Source organism: Manis javanica, chromosome 16 (assembly GCF_040802235.1).
Source record: "Manis javanica isolate MJ-LG chromosome 16, MJ_LKY, whole genome shotgun sequence".
Classification (NCBI taxonomy): domain Eukaryota; kingdom Metazoa; phylum Chordata; class Mammalia; order Pholidota; family Manidae; genus Manis; species Manis javanica.
Window position 1 is genome coordinate 52,949,869 of NC_133171.1, and position 16,781 is coordinate 52,966,649.

Consider the following 16,781-nt stretch of genomic DNA (forward strand, 5'->3'; position numbering starts at 1 on the left):
TTCAGTGCAGCCCGTTGAACCTTCAGATAGAAGTAGTTACATTACAGATTATTATGGAATTAGATATAACAAGACTGTTGCCAACAAAATATTTAGAGAAAGTTATAGCTGTAAATAATTTTAAAAAGAAGCAGATTGAATTTCCTTGATGTTAATTGAGAACTACAAGTATGTGGATTTCCAGATTCTCCTTTTCCCTCTTCACATACCACTTCATGGGTTCTATATAATTTTTTGTTGTTTTACTTCTGTACTTCACTTAAAAGTATATACTCTGAGATTTATTTAATAGGACTTTGAGAGCTGTATGAAAAAAAAGAAGATTAAATGGTTTAAAGCAACCTAAATTTAAGCAAACTGGAAAAACAAATCATGGTACAAACACAATAGAATTAACAGGCAACTGTAACATAAAAAGGAGAAGTTCCTTATGTCGTGACATGGAACTATCATTAAAATACATCTGAAAAAAGCAAGGTAAAGAACAGTGTACAATTTGTCCAAAAGAAAGGGAAAGACTACACATGTGTTTTTGCTCGTGTAGACAGAGATCTCTGGAAGGGTATACAAGGAACTGGTAGTGTGATCACCACCTCTGTGCAGGGAATGGTCACTGGGGGACAAGGGTGACAGGCCCTACACTTTAGGTCCTTTTGTACCTTAGATTTCAAAACGTGACCATATTACCTGTTTAAAAACCTGTATCTGTATTCGTCTAAAAGTGAATTATTAATATGGGATCTTAAAAAAACAAAATATATTAAAATTTATATATGCCCATGCAATCACATAAATGAACACATGTATAGGGGAACTATATCAAGATGGTAATAATCTTTTCCTTCTTTTCTTTACTGCTTCAGAATTTTTATGATGTAGTTATATTCTTAAAGTATTGTTTTCCAAACTTAAGTTACTTCCTCCTTGACTACACCAGTATTTCAATCAGCATCCATGTTAAGAAAGATGGAAATGAAGACTAGGGACTCCAGAAACCCAATATTCACAGGATACTCAATGAAGGGAAAAACCTACCATACCTAAAAAGTTGGCAAGTCAACAGTTTCCAATCCTTTATGAAAACACACAGGGTATAAATAAAGAGCTAGAGAATAGTTCTCCAAGTAGGTAGTAAAAGAAAGAGGAAAATACCCTTCTACCTGGAAGTAAATCATTCAGAAACATAATGCACAGTTTCATAATCTATTACAAAGCTCCTCCTTTCAGTGACTATTCTTTAATATCCTGTATTTTCCCTCATCCTCACCACTAGTAATCAAGATACCTCAGGCTTCCCCAAGCTTCTGTCTCCCAAACACCAAACTCATTTTCCTTCTGTTTCAAAAGGGGAGGCAGCAAAAGAGAAATGATTTTTAATTTTTTGAAAAAGCATACCTTCTTAAAACATAGTAAAATATCTTTTGAATATAAACATGAGCAACTTTTTCCTGAACACATCTCCTCAGGCAAGGGAAACAAAATAAAAAATGAACAAGTGGTTCAAGTTTTTCTTACTCTGAAAGGGGATTTCTGTGCTATCCACATTTAGTTTTCCAAGTCAAGAGAGGCTGGCTTTTCAAGACTTCACCAGGTTGCTCTTTTTCAATCTTTTCAACCTTTCTGGGGCTTTGAGAGCAGGAACTAATCTTTTAACCACCCAGGACATCTCTACCCAAGGATGGCAAATGTGTTACCGGAGAGCCAGTACTAAACATCAAGCATCTATGTACAGCGGCTTCTCATTGTCCCCAAGATCACAGTGCTGTTGGTTATGGTTTATGAATTCACACAAGAGATCACAGGACTGCTGGTTTTTTACTTACACATTCACTTTGACATACCGATGAAAATGAAAACCAGAAACGGGGCATGGAGAGAATTTTGAATAAACTGATTTTAAGTTCTGGTAAAAAAAAAAAAAAAAAAAGAATGAACAAGTGGGACTACATCAAACTAAAAAACCTCTGAATAGCAAAGGACACCATCAGCAGAACAAAAAGGCATCCTACGGTATAGGAGAATATATTCATAAAAGACTTATCTGATAAGAGGTTAACATCCAAATATATAAAGAACTCACATGCGTCAACACCCAAAAAACTGGATTAAAAAATGGGCAGAGGATCTGAACAGACACCTCTCCAAAGAAGAAATTCAGATGGCCAACAGGCACATGAAAAGATGTTCCACATTACTATTTATCAGGGAAATGCAAATTAAAACCACAATGAGATATCACCTTACACCAGTTAGGATGGCCAACGTCCAAATGACAAGGAACAAATGCTGGTGAGGATGCAGAGAAAGGGGAACCCTCCTACACTGCTGGTGGGAATGTAAATTAGTTCAACCATTGTGGAAAGCAGTATGGAGGTTCCTCAAAAAACCACAAACAGAAATACCATTTGATCCAAGAATTCCACTCCTAGGAATTTATCCAAAGAAAACAAGATCACTGACTCAAAAAAGACCTATGCACCCCTATGTTTATCACAGCACTATTTACAATTAACAAGATATGGAAGCAACCTAAGTGTCCATCAATAAATGAACAGATAAGAGGTAGTATATATACACAATGTAGTATTATTCAGCTATAAAAAGGAAACAATACCTACCATTTGCAACAACATGGATGGAGCTAGAGGGTATTAGGCTCAGTGAAATAAGCCAGGAGGAGAAAGACAAGTACCAGATGACTTCACTCATTTGTGGAGTGTAACAACCAAGCAAAACTGAAAGAACAGAACAGCAGGAGACTCAGACTCCAAGAAGGGACTAGCAGTTACCAAAGGGGAGGGGTTGGTCGGGGTGGGGAGGGAGGGAGAAGAGGTTTAAGGGGCAGTATAATTCACACTCACAATATAGGTAGGTCACGGGGAAGGCAGTACAGCACAGAGAAGACAAGTAGTGACTCTATAGCATCTTACTACACTGACAGACAGTGATTGCAATGTGGGTTGGTGAGGACTTGATAATATGGGTGAACGTTGAAACCACAATGTTGTTCATGTGAAACCTTCATAAGATTGTACATCAATGATACTTTTAATTTAAAAAAATACCTTTTCATAATATTATTGCCCATGTTTACTGACATTGGGTAAAACAGATTTGGAAACACTTCTGAACCCTAGCTGAAAGAAGGGAATTCACCCCATTCTGCAACCAGGTAATTAGTGACCCACCTCTGGAATGGAAACAGAACACAAAGGTCAGGGGCTAAACAGAGCCCATCCACTAAGGCCACGATCCTGGGTTTGGCTGCTTTGGCTGACATTCACTGAGTCTATCATCTGATACAGTCACTTTCTCGGTTACAATTTATAAGCTGCCAGTGTTTACTTGTGAGACTTTCTGGGAGCTGGAAAGGAAGGAAGATAAATATACCAAAGTCCAGCTGAGCAACCGATAGGTTTTACATTTTATTTCCAGGAAATGACATCTTGTTTTCACGAAGAGGCATACTATCCTCTTAAACAGGCTGCCTTAGTTTTCAGGGGCAGCCACAGGAGTAACACACCTGTCCAAAACAAATGTCAACAGAGGTGATTCCGAGGCACCAAAAACAAAGCAACAATAATAAGTTTAATAAACAGAACAGAAATACATAACCCATTCAACCTGGAGGGAACCAGCGTCTCCTAAGTCCCCTAAAGCAGTCAGTGCTGCTGCCAGACAACACGGTAGTGGGAGGCTGACATGGAAGGCCTGTGCCCAGGACTTCCTCATTCAGTCTCTGTCCCACGCAGCTTTATCCCACGCAGCTTTATCCCACGCTGTCTCAGAGTGGCCCAGGACCCATCCACAGATAATTCTCCAGACCATCCCAAGCTCCCATTGCCTGGCAGTCTTTCAAATCCCTGGGAGCATGGTCTTCAGAACAGTCTCTTTGCTTTGGAGAGAAAGAAAAAAGAAATAAGGGAGGCATCTGCACTTCCTTCCCTGGCCTCCCTACTTGCACCACCCTCAGGCTCTTCCCCACATAGTAGCCATAGTGAACTGAGAACACCCGTAACTCTGCTCGATGCCTGCTCCTCCTTTCTCCCAGAATAAAAGTCCTTGCAAAGGCTTCGAAGGCTCTGCACAATCTGCCCCTGCCCAACCTCCTGACCTCACCTTCCACTCCTCTCCCCATTGCTCCCTCCACGCCAGTCACACTGGCCCCCATGCTTTTCCTCCAACACCCCAAGCCCATTCCCCTTCCTGTTCTATATGGGACACTTCCCCAGATGGCAGCATGCCCACTGCCTTTGGAGCTTCATGCATATATTACATTCTCAGTGATGCCTTGCCTGCCCTCTCAAAAATTGCCAATGCTCTCCCTATTACTCCCTGAGCTCTTTCTTGCTTTATTTTTTTAGACAGCACTAATCACATCTAACTTATTAGATTTTCATTTCTCCTTTTATTCTTTGAACAGTGTCTGGCACAAAGCTAGCCCTCAATAAATACTTGTTGAAGGAAGGAATTACATACACAGCAACAGGCAGGGAGAGGTGGGAGTTCTTCCTCTGTCCAGGGGCTACTTACTGGTCTCCAGGTCGGTCTTCCTATAGCTTCTGCTTCCTTGAACCTGGGCCTAACTAGAGCACAATAAAGCCGCCAAGGGGCGTGCCTCATTTCTGAGACTAAGGTCTGGAACACTCTGGTAGGAGGACTGAAAGGATTACACCAGTTACTTTTCTCCCACTTGCGGGCAGCCTTGGAGGTGGTGAGCCTTGGAAATGGGCATGCCTTCAGCCTTCGGGAGCTGTGAGAACCAAGTGAGGCTCCCTTCCTCTCAGAGTTAATGGCCTCACCTAATAACCTGATGAAAGTCACAAGGAAGAAATTCTCCTTACTCCCCTCAAGCAAATTTCCTTGCCTGTACTCCCACATTATACTCTTCTCTTTAAAAAAGGGGGGATATACCAACCTACTTTTAAAGACCAATTGCTCTATCTGTGCTCTGCATCCCATCTCGTCCCTCATCTTCTGAAGAATCCTGGCCTATCCACTATCTTGGCTTTCCAGTACCTCTTTCTCTACAGACTCAGCAACCGAATATGCTCAAATCTTTCATGTCTTTAAAAAACAAACCAGAAACTCCCTTTCATCCCCCTTCCTTCTCCAGTTACAGCCTTGTCTTGGTGCCGCTCTCCACCACATTAGTCGGAGCCAAATTTCCTGAAGAACTTTCTATTCTTACTCTTCTCTACTCCCCCACCTCACAATTTTCCAATGCACTGCCAACTGGCTTCTGACCCCGCCAGACCCTCAGACTTATTCTAGATTAGGTCATCAGTGTCTTGCACACCTGCTGCAACCAAACGACATTTTTTCATCCTTATTTAACTTCTCAGCAACTTTCACACTGTTAACTCCTCACTTCACAACCAGTCACATGCATTTACTGAAGACTTACCAAACACTCTTCTAGGCCCTGAGAACACCACACAGAGAAGCCCTGCCCTCAAGTTTATAAATCAAGGGGCAAATGCACAACTGCAAATACAATTTCAATCTGGCAAGTGTCTGAAAGAAATAATAAAAGATGTAATGAGGGGGGCCACCTCAGACAGGGTGTGGTCAGGAAGGCTCAAAGCACACCATCCCAGTGTTCTGTGGCCTGCGGCATGCTTTGTTCCCCGCCCCCCCCTTGGCCACTCCTCATCAGTCTGCCCTGCATAATCCTCTTCCACCACCCCTCCCTTCAATGTTGGTGTTTCTCAGGGGCAGGGACTTGACCTGTGACTCCTACACCCACAGGGAGGGTGCAAAGTGACTCATTCACCACCACACATGGCTCATGAATCCCAAATCTAATGTTTTAGCTCAGGCCTGTCTTCTGGGCTCCGGGTCCATATACTCAAATACCCACTGAACACCTCCACTGAAGCCCTTAGGTACCTTCAATCTACTTTTCAGTCTAAAGCTAAAGTTATCTCCCTGACAAACTGCTCCTTATTCCAGTGAATACACCTTCAGCCCCCAGCCTGCCCCTACCAAAAACCTAGGAGAGACCCACTGTGAGCTCCCTCTCCTTCCTCACAGCACACCAGTCCTGCAAACCTGCAGATCCCATTCCCTTACCTATCACTCAAGCCCATCCACCCTGTCCACCCCAAATGCCACTTCTCGAGCACAACCACCATCACCCTTGACCAGGGTTGCTGTCTCTATTCTTGCTGCCATCACCATTTATTCTCTTCACTGCAGCCACATTATCCTGTTCAGAACATAAACATGAATAGTCACATCTCCACTTAAAATTTTCTGATAGCTTTCCCACTGCCTCTAGGCAAAATCCTTCACACAGTCTACAAGACCCTTCACAATGCAGTCCTGCCTACCTTTCCATTCTCACTGCTCAGCATTCTTAGGCACTCCACAATCCAGCCATACTGCAGCCTCAAAATCCCCTTGCTTTTGTGCTTCTGGCCCTCTGTGATACTCACCTTCCCTTCCCCGCCTGCCCTTGACCTTCACAAGCACTCTCTCTTACTGTAGCACTTTGCTCTCATAGCCAAGGCCCTGCATCTAGACCCAAAGTTCCACCAAGGCAAGCGCTGCACATACCCTGCTCACTTTTATCTCCAGCTCCTGACACTTAGTAGGCCCAGAAAAAAGGAGGCAAGGAAGAGCTGTGTTTTTGGGGTTGGTTTGGTTCAAGTTTCCTGGGACAAGGGTAACAGAGGTCCAAACTCTCCAGGGTAGGAAAGCAGAAAGCAATTCAAGCAGAAGCCCTGGCCAGGAGCATATTTTTTAAGAGTCTATCAAATTTTTAAGAATCTATCAAATTTTTTAAGAACCAAAGCAACAAGCTATCGGGCAGGCTGTATATCCAGCTGATACAGAGAAGCCTCAAAGGTGATAAACCTCATGCTGTGGTAGTCTGTGAGGGAGCGAGGAACAGGCACAATCAGTGACCCTAGCCACTGTCCATGGTTAGTTCATGGAAATCAGGAATGTCAGCTTATTTGAGCTGCTCTAAAAATACTGTGTTCATCTAGAGTTAAGTACAGGAACGAAGAAACTCTCAAGGAAAAGCTGTTTGGTTAATGACATTACATTTACACAAGTGGTCTTCGACAATAAGAAGTTCCTAAAAGTATGTCTGAAAAGCAAACCATAATGTTCTGTGTTAGTGGGGAGGAAGGGTCCATTTGTTAGAGAACTGAAATAACTGTTTTTAGACACCAGGAGAAACTTCTGCTGTGGCAAACAGCAACAAAGGACCTGAAGGAACTCCTGCTGGACCCAAGATGGCCAGAGCTGCACACACACACTTCTTCTGAAGCTTTATATGTGCTCACCTTCCTCCTCCAGGCCCTCTTCCCCAGCCCGGTGGGAGAGCTCATCTTCCCCTTCAGTGCGACATGGCGGGCTCGCCCGGGTTCCTGACTAGGTGGGCAGGTGGGCAGAGTCGGCCCTGGCTCCCTCCATTCTGGCAGCATGGCTCCCTCAGACCCAGCAGTCTGTGTCTGGGGCACAATGAAGGATCATAAAGCACATCTAGAAAGGCCACTCTCCTAAGCTGTAAAAGCTTTTCCAAGTGCCTGCAGTGAGGTGGTAGCTTTTGGTGAAGGAGAGAAGATGCTCCATCACAGGGCACTAAAGTCAGGAACAGACTTGTGATCTGCATATGGAAAGACCTTTCAGAAATCTCAAAGACCAGAGTCAACAAGAAATTCAAGCATCTAGGGCCCCCTAGGCTGCTACTCCTTATATTCCAATTAATCCCACAGCAGAAGTCTCTGCTAATACCGCTGGGTACAGGCCCTACACTGTCTTTGCCACTTCCTCTGTGCATTCTGAGATGCCAATGAGGGGGATCAAGGGACAGGAAAGGAAGGACAATAAGAGGCAAAAGAAGAGAAGGGAAGGAGTGAAGAGCCAAGACGGTGGCGTGAGTAGGACAGTGGGAATCTCCTCCCAAAAACATATATTTTTGAAAATACAACTATCCCTAAAAGAGAGACCAGAAGATACAGGACAACATCCAGACTACATCTACACCTGCGAGAACCCAGCGCCTCATGAAGGGGGTAAAATACAAGCCGCGGCCCGGCAGAACCTGAGGCCCCTCACCCCAGCTCCCGGCAGGAGGAGAGGAGTCGGAGCGGGGAGGGAGAGGGAGCCCAGGACTGCTAAACACCCAGCCCCAGCCATCCGCACCAGAGAGCAGACACACAGTGTGAGGAGCGCAGGAAACTAGTGAAATGGGACAGTAAAACCTGAGAGCCGGTCCCTGCAGCCAGTGCCCCTGGGACAAAGAAAAGTGAGTGCTTTTAGAAAGTCTTAAAGGGACAGGGACCCCACAGATGGACGGAAGCATCCTGGACACTTAGCCTAGCAGCTGGGAATCCTGGGGCACTCTGGGAGCCCTAACACATTGGGTGGCAGCATAGCTCAGAGGCGCCTCACAGCGATAAACAGCCCCCCACCCGTTGCCACTCTGGCGCGGCCCCGCCATAGCAGAGCAGAAGCCTGAGGCTGGCCATGCCCAGAGCAAGGGAGCTTCCTCCATAGTGGCTGGGCAAGAAACAGAGACCCAGTCTACATGCAACTGCCCAACAAAAGCTGCTACGGGTTGCTGTTGTCCCAGGAAAGAAAGGCCAAGAGCAAGTGGAAAGGGTCTTGGTTCTCCCAGCTGACAGATGAGCCAACAGCATACCACTGCACCTATCAACATGAAAAGGCAGAAAAATCTGATCCAGACCAGACTAACTCAGACATCCTCCACATCCTCCCCTGAGAAGGAATCTGGGGAGATAGATTTAACCAATCTTCCTGAAAAAGAATTCAAAGTAAAAGACATAACCATGCTCACAGACTTGCAGAGAAATATGCAAGAACTAAGGAGGGAGAATACAGAAATAAAACAATCTCCGGAAGGACTTCAAATCAGAATGGACGAGATGCAAGAGACCATTAATGGACTAGAAATCAGAGAACGGAATGCAGAGAAGCTGATGCAGAGATAAATAAAAGGATCTCCAGGAATGAAAGAATATTAAGAGAACTGTGTGACCAATTGAAATGGAACAATATTTGCATTACAGGAGTACCAGAAGAAGGAGAGAAAAAGGGATAGAAAATGTCTTTGAAGAAATAATTGCTGAAAACTTCCCCCAAACTGGGGGAGTAAATGGCCTCTCAGACCACGGAAGCACACAGAACTCCCATGACAAGAGACCCAAGGAGGGCAACACCAAGAAAAATAATAATTAAAATGGCAAAGATCAAAGCAAGGACAGAGTATTAAAGGCAGCCAGAGAGAAAAAAAAGGTCACCTACAAAGGAAAACCCATCAGGCTATCATCAGACTTCTCAACAGAAACCTTACAGGCCAAAAGAGAATGGCATGATATATTTAATGCAATGAAACAGAAGGGCCTTGAACCAAGAATACTGTATCCAGCATGATTATCATTTAAATATGAAGGGATTAAACAATTCCCAGACATCAAAAGTTAAGGGAATTTCCCTCCCACAAACCACCTCAACAGGGTACCTTAGAGGGACTGCTCTAGATGGGAGCACTCCTAAAAAGAGCACAAAACAAAACACCCAACATATGAAGAATGGAGGAGAAGGAATAAGAAGGGAGAGAAATTAAGAATCATCAGCAGTGTTTACAATAATAGCTCAATAAGCGAGTTAAGTTGGACAATAAGATAGTAAAGAAGCTAACCTTGAACCTTTGGTAACCACAAACTTAAAGCCTGCAATGGCAATAAGTACATATTTTTCAATAATCACCCTAAATGTAAACGGACTGAATGCACCAATCAAAAGACACAGAGTACTAGAATGGATAAAAAAGCAAGACCCATCTATATGCTGCTTACAAGAGACCCACCTCAAACCCAAAGACATGCACAGATTAAAAGTCAAGGGATGGAAAAAGATATTCCATGCAAACAACAGGGAGAAAAAGGCAGGTGTTGCAGTACTAGTATCAGACAAAACAGACTTCAAAACAAGAAAGTAACAAGAGATAAAGAAGGACATTACATAATGATAAAGGGGTCAGTCCAACAAGAGGATATAACCATTATAAATATATATGCACCCAACACAGGAGCACCAGCATACGTGAAACAAATACTAACAGAACTAACGGAGGAAATAGAATGCAATGCAGTCATTTTAGGAGACTTCAACACACCACTCACTCCAAAGGATAGATCCACCAGACAGAAAATAAGTAAGGACACAGAGGCACTGAACAACACACTAGAACAGATGGACCTAACAGACAATCTACAGAACTCTACACCCAAAAGCAACAGGATACACATTCTTCTCAAGTGCACATGGAACATTCTCCAAAATAGACCAGATACAAGGCCACAAAAAGAGCCGCAGTAAATTCCAAAAGACTGAAATTCTACCAACCAACTTTTCAGACCACAAAGGAATAAAACTAGAACTAAATTGTACAAAGAAAGCAAAAAGGCCCACACACACATGAAGGCTTAACAACATGCTCCTAAATAATCAATGGATCAACAACCAAATTAAAATGGAGATCCAGCAATATATGGAAACAAATGACAACAACACAAAATCCCAACTTCTGTGGGCAGCAGCAAAAGCAGTCTTAAAAGGAAAGTATATAGCAATCCAGGCATATTTAAAGAAGGAAGAATAATCGCAAATGAATAGTCTAATGTCACAATTATTGAAATTGGAAAAAGAAGAACAAATGAGGCCTAAGGTCAGCAGACGGAGGGACATAACAAAGATCAGAGAAGAAATAAATAAAATTGAGAAGAATAAAATAATAGAAAAAAATCAATGAAACCAAGAGCTGGTTCTTCGAGAGAATAAACAAAATAGATAAGCCTCTAGCCAGACTTATTAAGAGAAAAAGAGAATCAACACACATCAACAGAATCAGAAAAGAGATAGGAAAAATCACGACAGACCCCACAGAAATACAAAGAATTATTAGAGAATACTATGAAAACTTATACGCTAACAAGCTGAAAAACCTAGGAGAAATGGACAACTTGCTAGAAAAATACAACCTTCCAAGACTGACCCAGAAAGAAACAGAAAATCTAAGCAGACCAATTGAATCGGTAATTAAAAAACTACCCAAGAACAAAACCTCCGGGCCAGATGGATTTACCTCGGAATTTTATCAGACATACAGAGAAGACATAATTCCCATTCTCCTTAAAGTTTTCCAAAAAATAGAAGAGGAGGGAATACTCCCAAACTCATTCTATGAAGCCAATATCACCCTAATACCAAAACCAGGCAAAGACCCCACCAAAAAAGAAAACTACAGACCAATATTCCTGATGAACATAGATGCAAAAATACTCAACAAAATATTAGCAAACCGAATTCAAAAATACATCAAAAGGATCACACACCATGACCAAGTGGGATCCATCCCAGGGATGCAAGGATGGTACAACATCCGAAAATCCATCATCATCCACCACATAAAGAAAAAGAAGGACAAAAACCACATGATCATCTCCATAGATGCTGAAAAAGCATTCGACAAAATTCAACATCCATTCATGATTAAAAACTCTCAGCAAAATGGGTATACAGGGCAGGTACCTCAACATAATAAAGGCCATATATGATAAACCCACAGCCAACATCATACTGAACAGCGAGAAGCTGAAAGCTTTTCCTGTGAGATCAGGAACAAGACAGGGATGCCCACTCTCCCCACTGTTATTCAACATAGTACTGGAGGTCCTAGCCACGGCAATTAGACAAAACAAAGAAATACAAGGACTCCAGATTGGTAAAGAAGAAGTTAAACTGTCACTATTTGCAGATGACATGATATTGTACATAAAAAACCCTAAAGACTCCACTCCAAAACTACTAGAACTAATACTGGAATTCAGCAAAGTTGCAAGATACAAAATTAACACACAGAAATCTGTGGCTTTCCTATACACTAACAATGAACCAATAGAAAGAGAAATCAGGAACACAACTCCGTTCACAATAGCATCAAAAAGAATAAAATACCTAGGAATAAACCTAACCAAGGAAGTGAAAGACCTATACCCTGAAAACTACAAGATACTCTTAAGGGAAATTAAAGAGAACACTAACAAATGGAAACACATCCCATGCTCCTGGCTAGGAAGAATTAATATTGTCAAAATGGTCATCCTGCCCAAAGCAATATACAGATTTGATGCAATCCCTATCAAATTACCAACAGCATTCTTCAATGAACTGGAATAAATAGTTCAAAAATTCATATGGAAACACCAAAGACCCCGAATAGCCAAAGCGATCCTGGTAAGGAAGAATAAAGTGGGAGGGATCTCACTCCCCAACTTCAAGCTGTACTACAAAGCCACAGTAATCAAGACAATTTGGTACTGGCACAAGAACAGACCCACAGACCAATGGAACAGAATAGAGACTCCAAACATTAACCCAAACATATATGGTCAATTAATATATGATAAAGGAGCCATGGACATACAATGGGGAAATCTGGTGTTGGCCAAACTGGACAGCTACATGTAAGAGAATGAAACTCGATCACTGTCTAACCCCATACACAAAAGTAAATTGGAAATGGATCAAAGACTTGAACATAAGTCATGAAACCATAAAACTCTGAGAAAAAAACATTGGCAAAAATCTCTTAGACATAAACATGAGTGACCTCTTCTTGAACATGTCTCCCCAGGTAAGGGAAACAAAAGCAAAAATGAACAAGTGGGACTATATCAAGCTGAAAAGCTTCTGTACAGCAAACGACACCATCAATAGAACAAAAAGATATCCTACAGTATGGGAGAATATATTCGTAAATGACAGACCTGATAAAAGGTTGACATCCAAAATATATAAAGAGCTCACACACCTCAACAAACAAAAAGCAAATAATCCAATTAAAAAATGGACAGAGGATTTAGAAGATTGTGGAGACTGTTGAGAATTAGGCTTGGGGTTGATTAATTATTGTGCATTGAGTCCCCTATACATAATTTTATTATTGTTAACAACCATCTGATCAATAAATATGAGAGATGTCCTCTCAAAAAAAAAAAAATGGGCAGAGGAACTGAACAGACAGTTCTCCAAAGAAGAAATTCAGATGGCCAACAAGCACATGAAAAGATGCTCCACATTGCTTGTCATTAGAGAAATGCAAATTAAAACCACAATGAGATATCACCTCACACCAGTAAGGATGGCTACCATCTAAAAGACAAACAACAACAAATGTTGGCGAGGCTGTGGAGAAAGGGGAACCCTCCTATGCTGGTGGTGGGAATGTAAATTAGTTCAACCATTGTGGAAAGCAGTATGGAGGTTCCTCAAAAAGCTCAAAATACACATACCATTTGATCCAGGAATTCAACTTCTAGGAATTTACTGTAAGAATGCAGCAGTTCAGTTTGAAAAAGATATATGCACCCCTATGTTTATCGCAGCACTATTTACAATAGCCAAGAAATGGAAGCAACCTAAGTGTCCATCAGTAGATGAATGGATAAAGAAGATGTGGTAGATATACACCATGCAATATTATTCAGCCATAAGAAGAAAACAAATCCTACCATTTGCAACGACATGGATGGAACTAGAGAGTATTATGCTCAGTGAAATAAGCCAGGTGGAGAAAGACAAGTACCAAATGATTTCACTCATATATGGAGTATAAGAACAAAGAAAAACTGAAGGAACAAAACAGCAGCAGAATCACAGAACTCAAGAATGGACTAATAGTTACCAAAGGGAAAGGGACTGGGGAGGATGGGTGGGTAGGGAGGGATAAGGTGGGGGAAAGAAGAAGGGGGATATTAAGATTAGCATGCATAATGGGGGGGGGGAGAAAGGGGAGGGCTGTATAACACAGAGAAGACAAGTAGTGATTCTAAAACATATTGCTATGCTGATGGACAGTGACTGTAAAGGGGTTTATAGGGGGGACCTGGTATAGAGGAGAGCCTAGTAAACATAATATTCTTCATGTAAGTGTAGATTAATGATAACAACAACAACAACAAAAAAAGCAGTTCCTGTGTGGTGACCTCCAATGAGTTCTACACAATGGTATAAAGGGCATATCAAAGTGTGGGCAAAGGGTCTGTTTGTGTTTATACAGAGGATCAAAGCCTAATTGGGCTACCCAGAAAATGAACTAAGATATGATATGAAGAAGAACTTCCAACATCAGCACTCTCTGGAAGATATATACCAGAAGATGATTATCAAAAAACCTCAACAAAGATCCTGGTGCTGTTGCAGTTGTAGCTGCATTCATCCCACCGGTTCCTGGACTTGCCATGGAAATGAAGAAGGAGATATCTAAGCTGGCCTGTGCATACAGTAAAACAACAAATTTGACTGGATCCATAGTGTCGGAACTCAACCAAGAATTAGGAGAAGTGCAAGTTGTAGCGCTCCAAAATCTTACAACTACAGGCTATCTACTGTTAAAAGAACATATGGGATGTGAATAGTTCCCAGGAATGCGTTATTTTAACTTGTCTGATTTCTCTCAGACTGTTCAAGTTCAATTGGACAATATCCATTATATCATAGATAAATTTTCACAAATGCCTAGGGTGCCTAACAGGTTTTCTTGGTTTCACTGGAGATGGCTGGTAATTATAGGTCTGCTTTGGTTATGTAACTGTATTCATATTATGTTAATGTGTGTGTGCAATTTAATTAGTAGTTTAAAACCTATACATGCTTAAGTTACTCTACAAGAAGATATGTCAAAGAAATAATCAATCCTCCCATGTTTTCTTCCGTCTGCTACTTCTATAGCTTTTCTTCTTCCTTCCTAATTATAACCCTTATATAGAATTCGTGCCTCATATCGAATTTACCAAGTATCATAATTCTTCCAAGTGGTAAAGATACCTCAAGACAAATGCTGGGCATAGAAGTCAGGGCATAAATCTGCAAAGAAGTAAAAAGCTAACCTTCTCAAACAATATGGCTTCTCTCTCACTTACCAACTTTACATTTCCCTGTATGGCCCCGGAAGATGACTGGTTAGCCAGAGACGGGTAAGATTCCTCAAGGGAGGAACAACCCAAGACAGGCACAGTCGCAGGGGGGCCATCAGGTGAGAAATTGGGGATCAACAGTGGTGAGGCTTAGAACCTCACCCCCCCTGTTTTGAGAGAAATCTTCTGCATCCGTGGATGTTTTATGGCCCTTGTCTAGCTTGGATTAACACTTAGTCTTCAGGCACACACCTGATCATCTACATTTGCTCTCTTACAACACTAAACTATGTTTTCTACCTTTATCTTGCATCTACCTACCACTTCAGCATTTTATTAAAAATAATAATAACAATAATAATAATAATAAGGGAGAAATGTGGGATTCACATATAAATCAAGTATAAAAATCAAACAAATATTCATATTTGACCTGATTGTTTATAGTTCACAATGCGTGATCAAAACCAAAAGTTTCTGTGATGACTGCCCTTGTACTGTTCACCATGTAAGAACTTATTCACTATGTAAGAATTTGTTCACCATGTAAGAACTTGTTCGTTATGCTTCAGAAGATTGGAGACTGACGAGAATTAGGCTTGGGGTGGATTAATGATTGTGCATTGAGCATTGAGTCCCCTATACAGAATTTTATTGTTGTTAACAACCATTTGATCAATAAATATGAGAGACGCCCTCTCAAAAAAAAAAAACAAAAAAAACCAGCAGCAGAATCACAGAACCCAAGAATGAACTAACAGTTACCAAAGGGAAAGGGACTAGGGAGAATGGGTGGGAAGGGAGGGATAAGGTGGGGGAAGAAAGGGGGCGTTAGATTAGCATGTATAATGTAGGGTGGGGCATGTGGAGGGCTGTGCAACACAGAGGAGTAGTGATTCTACAGCATCTTACTTTGCTGATGGACAGTGACTGTAATGGGGTGTGTGTGGGGGACTTGGTGAAGGGCAGAGCCTAGTAAACATAATGTTCTTCATGTAATTGTAGATTAGTGATAGCAAAAATAAAATAAAATAATAATAATAATAATAATAAAGAAGAGAAGGGAAGGAAAAAAAGAGGGCAAAAAATGGTGGTAGTGATGGAGAAGCAAGAAAAAAGCTTCTAATAACAACTCTGCTAATTTTCTATCCCATGACAATTTTGTAAAGGATAAATTTTTTAAAGAAATTTAAAGAGCCTGGTGTTACATGCTATTTGAGTGCATGCATGTGGACACCCCCATCCCATGCCAACCTTGCTGAGAGCCATTTTCTCTGAGATAAACACCGTCCTATGCCAAGCAGGCATGCTAACTTCATGCACATGACCGTCTGTTTTCCTTAAAGGCAGGACAGGGTGGATTAAAAGAATTCCTACTAAGTATTCTCTCTGGATGAGGTTGACTTGCCAGACACTTACTGCTGCCACATATCTCTTTACAAGGCTCTGTGTTCAGCAAGCAACAATGGGCAGCATCAGTGAAAGGCTTCCGTGTGGGCAGGCAGATACTTCCTTCGGGAACTGCCTGTTTCTCCTTCCCAACTGGATGACCTGCCTCCTAGCCTACAAGGACCACCGGCCATGTGGTCTAACTGGACCCATCTTCCAATGGCCCTCAACCTCTGAAGGGGCGTCTGTCTCAGACTGAGGCAAGGTATGTTCAAAAACCTCTCTCCCCCCTTTAGCACACCTGAAGGCCATGGCACACTTCCACTAGGAGCCGCAGTTCAGTATTACAGTATCAAGGGAGCTGCAAGTGAAGTTTGAAAAAGCCCTTAGATTGAAAATCACTGTTCTAAAATCAACAAGCTTTTATTTCTACAT

At 41.9% G+C, this 16,781-nt stretch overlaps 1 protein-coding gene across 2 annotated transcripts in view; it reads right to left on the reverse strand.

Moving 5' to 3' along the window:
- Positions 1-3,567: 3,567 nt before the first annotated feature.
- Positions 3,568-16,781, reverse strand: part of RNF8 (ring finger protein 8) — a 47,466-nt gene continuing 34,252 nt past the window's right edge. Inside the window, exon 8 of one of the 2 annotated variants that reach the window (XM_037004484.2) lies at positions 3,568-3,895. In XM_037004484.2, coding sequence (XP_036860379.1) covers positions 3,879-3,895 — 17 coding nt within the window. In that variant the 3' untranslated portion in view covers positions 3,568-3,878. The other variant, XM_073224106.1, reaches the window with a different exon arrangement.